This window comes from Trachurus japonicus, chromosome 22 (genome assembly GCF_045865225.1).
Source record: "Trachurus japonicus isolate A0001 chromosome 22, Traja_1.0".
Taxonomy (NCBI): domain Eukaryota; kingdom Metazoa; phylum Chordata; class Actinopteri; order Carangiformes; family Carangidae; genus Trachurus; species Trachurus japonicus.
This window is the reverse complement of record NC_140928.1, coordinates 7,785,725-7,795,236: the sequence shown is the minus strand read 5'-3', so window position 1 is coordinate 7,795,236 and position 9,512 is coordinate 7,785,725. Positions and strand designations below refer to the sequence as shown.

The 9,512-nt window shown below is 40.3% G+C and overlaps 1 protein-coding gene across 1 annotated transcript; it reads right to left on the bottom strand.

The window, feature by feature from the left end:
• Nucleotides 1-826: 826 nt before the first annotated feature.
• pls1 (plastin 1 (I isoform)) lies at nucleotides 827-8,092 on the bottom strand. The gene is made up of 16 exons (XM_085768385.1): nucleotides 7,967-8,092; nucleotides 7,517-7,608; nucleotides 6,689-6,849; nucleotides 6,466-6,595; nucleotides 5,631-5,763; nucleotides 4,916-4,997; nucleotides 3,989-4,154; nucleotides 3,129-3,271; nucleotides 2,931-3,026; nucleotides 2,632-2,827; nucleotides 2,261-2,339; nucleotides 1,764-1,878; nucleotides 1,536-1,669; nucleotides 1,320-1,443; nucleotides 1,091-1,218; nucleotides 827-967 (listed from the first exon to the last, which is right to left on the bottom strand). The coding sequence occupies exons 2-16, from the start codon at nucleotides 7,584-7,586 to the stop codon at nucleotides 829-831; spliced, it is 1,896 nt and encodes a 631-aa protein (XP_085624511.1). The 5' UTR covers nucleotides 7,587-7,608; nucleotides 7,967-8,092; the 3' UTR covers nucleotides 827-828.
• Between the last annotated feature and the right edge of the window lie 1,420 nt (nucleotides 8,093-9,512).

Sequence of the window (9,512 nt, the reverse complement as noted above, 5' to 3'; positions counted from 1 at the left end):
CTAATACCAATAATAAGAGTATAATGGTAATTTTTGTTGTGTATTCCCATAATAATATCCCATAATCATACATAAAGGTAAAGAAAAGTCCACAACACCAGAGGAGCTCCAATGCAATGATTTATTAAAGCATGACGTTTCGAGCACCACCGGCTCTTCCTCAGATGTTTGATAAGGGAGGGCCTTATCTTATCTGAGGAAGAGCCGGTGGTGCTCGAAACGTCCTGTAGCTTTAATAAATTATTACATTAGAGCTCCTTTTGTGTTACATACTTTTCTTTACCTTTATTGTACTTTTTTTTTTTGATCCAGCACCCACCCAACATTGGGCAACTAGGATGTGCATGCTGTTTTTTACTTCCATAATCATACACACACGGACCACAATTAGTTAAAATCCATGACCACAAATGTACAAAATATATACAACTTTCAAAGATCTGACAACACAGACAGATGGTTTGTACATTTTACAGATTCTTTTTAATTATTAAATAGCAATATTCAATGCACAACATTTACAGACTTAAAGTATTGCTGAAAGAAGAGGAATGTACGATTAAATCTTATCTGCTAGAATTGTAGAAGTCTGATATTTTAAAAGATATATTACAGCTAAGAACACTTAGGGGCTTGTTTGTTTTTTATTAATAGCATATAAACGCCTCTGTTGGGTGATCTCAGTGAGCTCAATGACAAATGAATCACAGCAATAAGAAAAAGATGAACAAATAAGAGAAACAAAATGGAGACAATATGCAATAAGTACATTAAGTGCAGTTGGTTCACAAGTTTGTTCGTTTCTGTTTTTTTTTTCTTTTTCTTCTTTCAGCGGTTGGCCTTTTTCAAACCGTGGCCCATGAGGCAGGCAAACACTGTCAGCACCATCTTGGGTTTCACCTCCACCAAGTCGTCGGGCAGCGCATAAACACGAGCTCCGATCTTTCGGGCCAACGAGATGGCGTACCTGAGAGAGGACAGGCAGGAGAGAGGAGATGAGTTAGGAGATGACGATGGCCGAGTGACAAATACAAAGTGGTGAAAACAAAGTAAAACAAAACAAAAAAACAGTTGAAAGTTGTGCTCTTACTTGGCGTTACTGAGCTTATCCTCCTCATCCTTCAGTGGTCCTTTCTTCACCATGTCCCACTTGACGGTACCAGGAGCGATGACATCGATCAGGTCAATTACTGGCAGACTTGTGCTGATTTGTTTGTCCTGCAGAGAACAGGAAAGTTAGGTCAAATGCTCATGATGTAGCCATTTGCAATTTTTTTTTTTACACAAATACATAAATGCAACAACATGCGCAGATCAACCTTGAAGCTTGCAATCTGTGTTTCCTTGCGTTTTTTGCTGAGAGTGCTGTTGACCCAGTCGAGGATGATCTGCTCTCCAATCTTTTCTCCATCACCCAAATCTGACAAAACCTGCAACGTGTACCTGAAAGGATGACAAGCACAAGTGAAATCTGAAGCTGTAGTGAAACAAAACAATCTTTCTTCAGCAAGAGGAACATCTGGATGGCGCTGTACCTCCTCATCAGCTGCCAGACCAGGGCCAGCGTGTGCATGCGGCTCCCTGTGTTCAGGTTTTCTCCTCCGATGCCGACCAGAGAGAAGTGAGCTACATTCCTGCCCAGCTCCACAGCGTAGTTACAGTTCTCCAGCTACAATATGTAAATACAAAACAAAAAACATTGAAATATCTTGTATTTACCAACCATAATCTCTTTCTTTCTGCGTGTTTGCAGGCGGTCGTACCCTCTTCATGTTTGCTCCCAGGACAGGATAAGGTGGGTTGTTGACTTTCTTCCAGTTCACAGGCACATTCACCTTCTCGTAAAGCTGCAGGATAATCAAACCGTCACACAGATCCCTGCGAAGGACACACACAAGGAAAGTGAAGAGAAGAGAATCAACATAAATATCCATGTATTTAGGATTACAACAAGAAGAAAAATGCCTAAAAACAAGAAGAAGAAGAAAAAAAAAAGTTAAATTTCTAAATAAAATCAGAAAATTAAAAGAAGTAAAAAATAAAATAAAAAAAAAGTTAAAATCACAACCAGGGGATAAAGAGCAGCTGAGAAAATGTACAAGCAAACGACCAAAAACCGTAATAATGTGAATGTCATTCTAAATGTTAAGTGCAGATAGATAGATAGATAGATAGATAGATAGATAGATAGATAGATAGATAGATAGATAGATAGATAGATAGATAGATAGATAGATAGATAGATAGATAGATGACGTACCAGTACAGGTGGTTGACGTATGGAGAGACGCCCAGAGAGTTCATCCAGTTGCGAAATGTTCTCTCCTCCTTGGTCTCAGCTGAAAAAAATCAGAAGATGTGATGAATATAATCATGTTCTCCACCAGCTGTTCCCGTACAGTAGAGTTCAGCTATAGGTTGCACGCAATGTATATGGATTTATGGCTGCTATAATGTTTTATTGGCTTGTGAACTGTGTATTTAGCATCAGTTCCTTTGTGTATTCACATTATGGTGCATGCTCTGATCTGAGAGTGTCGGTCTACATGACAGTATTTTATGCCTGAAACCTGAAAGAAATGAAAAATGAAGAGACTTTGTGATGATGCAGTGCAGCCAGACTGGACTTACGCTCTATCTGTGCCATGTCTACGCCGTTGGTTTGACCTCTTCGCAGAGCAGGGTACATGTTGAAGAGATTAGCCACGAAGGCAAAGTTGAGTTTGCTGTTTCCAGTCGTGACGTCGCGAGGAGAAACAAACTGTCTGCAGTCCAGCAGGGCGGCCTGTCGCAGCATCAGCTCGGCCCTCTGAAGCAAATCGGGCTCCTTCGAGATGCATTGATGATGATTAGCAAAAATGTAAAATGAAAAAATGAAAAATAATAATAATGATTATTATTATAAACTCGAAAAAAACAAACCGACTTACAATGAGGCCGCTCATGTCGATTTTGACGTTCTTTTTGTGCTTGTTGTCCTCCTGGGCAGTGATCTGGTCCAACAGGTGGAAGTAGGCCCGCGAGTCCTACAGCGAAGCACAGCGAGAGAAAGGGTTACACTCGTGTTTTTGTGTAGTTACATCATGTGTCTATTATTTCTGTGTGTATTTGTGTGTTGTGCAAGGCACCATGATGTCGTCACTGAAGTTGCTGATCGTCTCTGTCCCTGCGTTGCGTAGATGTTCGTTGACCCAGCGCAGCAGCAACTCCTCAGGAGAGAGGGACAGGAGGTGCTCCAGTGTTTCTCCGTCTTGCAGGAGGCCGATGAGAGCTGCACACACACACACACACACACACACACACACACACACACACACACACACGGAGGTCACTTTACAAAGTTTAAGAAATCAGAAATCAGTCATAAACAATACTGGTTCTTTGAGACAATGAACTCTACTAGTTCAGCATTTTGGCAAATTGGCCCATTGCCATAATCCCTATAGTCATAGCAGTAGGTTTGTTACCTTTATTTGTCGGTGCAAGCTATTTTTAGAACAGAGGAGCAGAGCCACGAGCTGCTCAGAGCTACGTTACGGAGGCTAATGGGATTTCTTGGTTTCCTTCATCAAATACACAATCCAACAACTCCAAAACGCTCTGGTGGACAAGTTGTGACCTGCACATTCACCACACTATGAGATAATAATGAAATGTTAAGAGACAGAGTTGTTATAGAGGTAAATTCATGCAAAACAGCTGATGCGCGTTCCCGTTGGGGGCAGTTTTTTGGCAAGCAGTTTCTGCACTTGCCTCGAAAACAGTTGTTGGATTGTGGCTCTGTTCTGCCGTTCTAAAAATAGCTTGCACCGACATTAAGGGTAACGAACCTACTTCTAAAACTATAGGGATTATAGCAATGGGCCAATTTGCCAAAATGTTGAACTATCCCTTTAATGCTGCGAGCTGCTGAGCTCGACACTTCTGTCTTGATTTTACAAACAGCTGTTGATCAAACTGTCTTTCTGGAGTTAGTGTGTGTGCTGACCTTCGTTCTTGCTGATTTCTATATCAGCAAACAGGCCAGATTTGATAATCTGCCAGAACAGACCCAGGACCAGATGGGGTTTCCCAGCCATCAGATCATGGGCGTCGATGTTCACCACCGTGCAGCCGATCGCTGAGGCCGAGTTCAGAGCCAGGATCAGATTCTCCTGCGAATGCAAAATTATTCGTGTTATAGTTAGAAATTATTTCAGGGCCGAGCTGCAGAGCTGTTGCAATTTCCGCTGTTTTAACAACTCAGCAAAAACAAAGACTGAGTAATCCAAAATAATAACTAACTCATTGGACCCGCAGCGCTCTAAACTCTCTCTGACTTAAAGAAAAGGCCAAACACATAAGACCACACTTTTTCTGCTTTACATCTGATATGAAAAAGCAGAAGCGTGCAGTAAGAAGTTAATATATGACATTGTGCAGCATTATTGAGTAACCAGTCTATTATCCTATTGATACACACTGACTGTAAGTGTTATTATCTCAGCTGGCAGTCGTACAAGACAGACTATGCTTTATTACATTAGGGTAGAGCCACAGGAATTATATAAAAATTGGATAAACGCCAAACAAAAGCATTAACAAATGATAAATTATTTAATTATAATGTAAATAAATTCAATTTGACTTAATGACGATTAATGTTTCACATAATAGCATGATTATCTGATCAAATATAGTGTATCTATATGTCAAATGACAAATAAACAAGCAATATACTGAAGCAGCTATGACATTAAAATGCTTCTTTCAATGTATTGCATCAATACAATGATAATATATAAGCTATACATTCTCAAAGGCTTTGATAGTCCTGCAAAATTGGCTAATGCATCTTTTCTATGCTTCTTTATGTGTACGACAGGATGTATGTTTATTTGTGTGACATCCAACTTATGAGAAAGCTGCCACTCACTGTCATTTTGAAAGTGGTGAGTTTTTTAGTGTTGATGACTCTTTCGTCGATCGTGTCGGGCTGAGACTCGTTGATCATTTTGCTAGAAGAGAACGAGGAGAAGAAAAAAAAACACGTGAGGGCACGACAGCGGCATGATCTTTGCTGTATCTCATTTGAGAGATGAGTAATCCTCAGTCAGTGATACGCCTCTGTCAAATGTACTATGTCCATCATGTGGTGAGAGAAAGTGAACGAGGGGCAGGAAGAGGAGGAGGAGGAGGAGGAGGAGGAGGGAACCACTATAAAAACTATAATAAAATAGGATCGTGCCATTCCTGCTTTAACCTTTGTTGCCACATAAAAGGCTTTAAACACTAATCCTACCACCTGTGTGGCAGTGCACATCAAGAATGAAGCATATCAAAGATTGACATAAAAAATAAATTTATGATGTCATATAGTCAAGTCAAGTCAAAGTGCTGTACAGATAGAAAGTAAAACAATACAGAAAGCAATACAGCACAATTATACAATTAAACAATTTTACAAACATGCATGCATACATTGATTGATAGAGTTTTTCCTCTTTCAATCAGTCATTGAAATCAATCAAATGGCCTCATATTTGTGTTAACAGTTTCAGCAGAGGGTTTAACTACACATTATATAAACGAGATTGACTCTGTACCGGATGATACAGGTGTGTGTGTGTGTGTGTGTGTGTGTGTGTTACCATATTATGATGCCATCACGGACAGAGGTGAAGAGACTTTCATCGTGGGGGTTCATGGGCAGCAGATGTTGGCAGTCTTCATCTTTGGCTAAAGCCTTGTTGATCCAGTTGACAAAAGCCACTTTCTCCTCATCTGAACACACACACACACACACACACACACACACACACACACACAAACACATCATAAATGCATCCATCGGTTCCACCTGGAGGAGCCCCCTCAGACTGGCTCTTTGTTTTATATATGACACTAAATTGAAAATCAGTGGGATTTAGATCATTTGTAGGTCACAGAGTCCTCCAGGTGATAGTAATACATGTTTTTATTTTCTAATGTTTAAAAACAACATTATTAGCCTGGTTAATCGAAACAATACAAATCCTAAAGTGCAACTGCAAGTGAGTTCTGGATTTTTCAAGATAATAGCCTTTTTATTTTTCACAAATAAACTGGCATCTAATTGTGTTGTGCACCTTTATTAAACCTCTGCATTATATCGAGTGCTCCAGTTGTTTCTTTTGGGTTTAGACCTCTGTGAAGTGACCCAATTGCACCTTTCTATTACCGGTCCTGTCTGAGAGCACCGATTCACTGGCTGAAGCGCAAGAGCACCCCTCCTTTTGGATATGAATCTAACATTAATATATAAAAAGGTCGGGCACATGAGTGTCAATATCAGAGGCATCAATGTGACCTGCCAAGGGACTACAGATGCAAATTAGCTTAAAGCTATAATCTGGTACAGTGCATCAAATGGCAACATTTATGTTTGAACTGTACACTGTCCCTTTTAAATAAATTAAATTGAAAAAAAAATGGTGAAACTATTACCAGAGTACGAGTGCTGCGTTCCCTCGCTGGAGATCCTCGACATGCCTCCAATAGATCTGATCCCATCTCTCCTGGAGACGGTTTTCTTGAACGTCTCACTGATCTGCTTACTCTTCAGCTGCTGGTAGATCTAAAACCACCAACAAAGCTGCGTTCACTCACTGTCCGTACGAGTTTAGACATACAGTATGTTGCTCTCGGGTGTGTTTATCTGGGCACTTACGGCTACAAACTCCTCTAAGCTGATCTTCCCGTCCTTGTTGGTGTCTCCGGCGATGAAGGTCTCGATGATCTCCCGCACCTTGTAGCCTGGCAGGGAGAAGCTGGCCTCTCTGAACAGCTCCTGAAGCTCAAAGTCACTCACAAAGCCGCTGTTATCAATATCTGAGCACACAGAGGGGAGAACACACACACACATAGTCAGTCAGTTGGCTTCACAAATATTAATCTGACGAGACTAATGAACCAATGCTTACTTGTAAACATAATCAATAGATAATAAAAGCAACGTTATTAACAGGTTTTTAATTTCCTTATGATTTCTTTATGGTTTCCTGGAGAACTTGATGTAATTTGTTATATATAATAAAGAGAATAAAGACTAATATTTGAGATTAATTAGTTATATTGAGTTTGTAAACAGCTACTGGTTTTAATTAAAAGCCAAAATTCGTCCATTTGAATTGATTAAAATGATTACTTATTTGTTTATTATTGTAAACGTTCAAAATCATATAGTAGCCTAATGTTATGTTGATATGCCATATTTATATTGCTCACCACTGTCAGCATTTTTCCTAATCAGGCACTTATGATAATTATCTCATAATGATTTGGCAATATCTGATCATGACATTTGAAATACCTTACACACCCAAACACACAAAGTACATATGCTCAACAACCTCATCAATAAAAAACTCTTGCATAAGATAAAGGTCTACTTTATGGTTGGCTGTAAAATCCTCAGTGATCACGGTTCTCCTCAGCGCAATGATGGTGTCAGGTTAATGAGTGTGTGCGTGTATGAGTGTGTGAGTGTGATACTGACCAATTTTATTAAAGGCGTCCTTGAGGTCTTCCAAGTCCTCTCGTGAAATCTGTGTGACGTGATTCTCCATCTTAGTTTCTTGTTTCGTGTACCTGAAACACAGTTTTTTTTGCATCAAACTGGAATCAAAGTTGAAGATTAGGATTTTTATGTAGACTTCAAACAATCCGGCATGAGAGATGGTCTTTATTTTTAATAGCACACAGGTTTATCTTAACTATAGATGTAGAGACTTAAACTCATTCCACCTCTGAATATTGACCCAAGTTTGACTCGTTAAATGAGACAAAGGCAGATTAGCAGCTTCAAAGTATCAGGTTATTCACAGCACTGCTTTAATGTGCACCAGCTACTCACATGCACACACGTACAGGCACTTCGAGGCTTCACATAAACTCTTGCATTTTTATAATAAACTCCTCCTGGAGAGAGTAAGACACAGAGACGTACCTTCATAAGAGCCTGTGTCTCTCACGGTGCAGATCCCTCCGTCCTGGGCAACGAGGGCTGAGTCCTCCACAGCTCGTCCTGCGAGGCTTCAGACCGGGGCAGAGCAGAGAGGAAGCTGGATCCCAGACCGGCTGGAGAGCTGGTTATCTCTCACTAAGGAGGAGTCACCGAGGAGAGCCACAGAAGGGGACCTTTGTCCTGCCTGGACCCTGGGACAAGGCGTATCCTGGAGGTTAACATTTAACACCTCAGCTGTGTCATCATGTTATTGTCAGGAGACGTTCCTCTGTTTGTCTCCGCTCCTCTGGCCGACTCATTTGCTGTCAAGGTGCACATCCGACATTACACACGCATTACATTAGATTGTTTTCAGATAAATGTGTGTGTGGGTCATATAGACAGATACTATTTAAAGACTCAACCTTATCAATGCAGGATCTAAAGTGATAGCTGGTGGTTTATATATTCATTCCCTTTTTTTATTACCGAGTCAGATCAAAAGACTAATAAATACCATGATATCTGCAGTTGGTTGGCAGCTGGTCAGTTTATCCTAGCATAAAGACTGGGGACAGGGGATTTCATCACCTTAGTACAGAGCATATTCCCTCAGTTTCTAGTGCTAATGCTGAGATAAGCTTGACCGTGTCATGGTCTCTGTTTTATCAGATGGTTTGAAACTCATACTCTACCTGCTAGCTAAAGCACTAAACCATGCAAAAGCATAAAAACTTGTAAACAAACAGTCAAAAATGGGCATAATGAAACTTTACCAACACTGAGTTAGTTACCTTTAAAGTCAACCATAGTCATCAGATTAAAGGCAACATTTCAATTATAGATATTACATTAATTAATAAGCATAACAACATAAAACATAACAAACCTACTCTGCCATCAATGAAAATAGTATTTCATTTGGGCTGAAGAAATGTCTCTTGTCTCTTGTTTTGTAATAGCCCATGCTGCTGCTGCTGCTCCCAGTGTGTTTCTCTATCAAACATGTTTAAAACATGAGGCCTGTGTTTCCCTGCCTCACTGCTACACAATACACTGGCCTGTAACCTGAGGCACGGAGCCAACTGCATCACTGAGGTTAAACTGCTGCACTTCACAACAACGCTGCAGCACGACACAGCTGTAAATTTACTCTTCTTTTGTTGCCTCTCTTTCCTTTTCTTTTCTTCAAAAGGCACAATAGTCTTTCTTAAATCAGAGTTGTTTGACCTGCTCAGAAACCTCTAGGTTTTTTGAGAACAGCACTGTAAAACTGTAATGTAAGGAAAGAAGAAAAGTAAGGCACTTACATCCAGTTGCAGGCAGGCTGAAGGGCTTAGAGTCCTGTTAGAGGCCAGTCCAGAGAACAAAATCAGCTTGCTCGGGGCCCTTTCTTCTGCTATATACTTCCCTCCTTTATTATTAACCCCTTTCTGCTCCAATTTGCTCCAAGTTTCTCAAGTCAAGTCTCTTTTTTAAGCTCAACCACTGCCCATAAAGACACACACAATCCCATAATCGGAGTAAATAAAGACACAAGACTGTGCAA

What these genes read in the sequence shown, in the direction of transcription:
- pls1 (XM_085768385.1), bottom strand. Translation starts at nt 7,586, where the DNA reads ATGGAGAATCACGTCACACAGATTTCACGAGAGGACTTGGAAGACCTC. An exon ending in GCTTAGAGGAGTTTGTAGCC is followed by an intron (nt 6,596 to 6,688) that starts GTAAGTGCCCAG and finishes TGGTGGTTTTAG; the next exon opens with ATCTACCAGCAGCTGAAGAG. An exon ending in TGGGAGCAAACATGAAGAGG is followed by an intron (nt 1,670 to 1,763) that starts GTACGACCGCCT and finishes TACATATTGTAG; the next exon opens with CTGGAGAACTGTAACTACGC.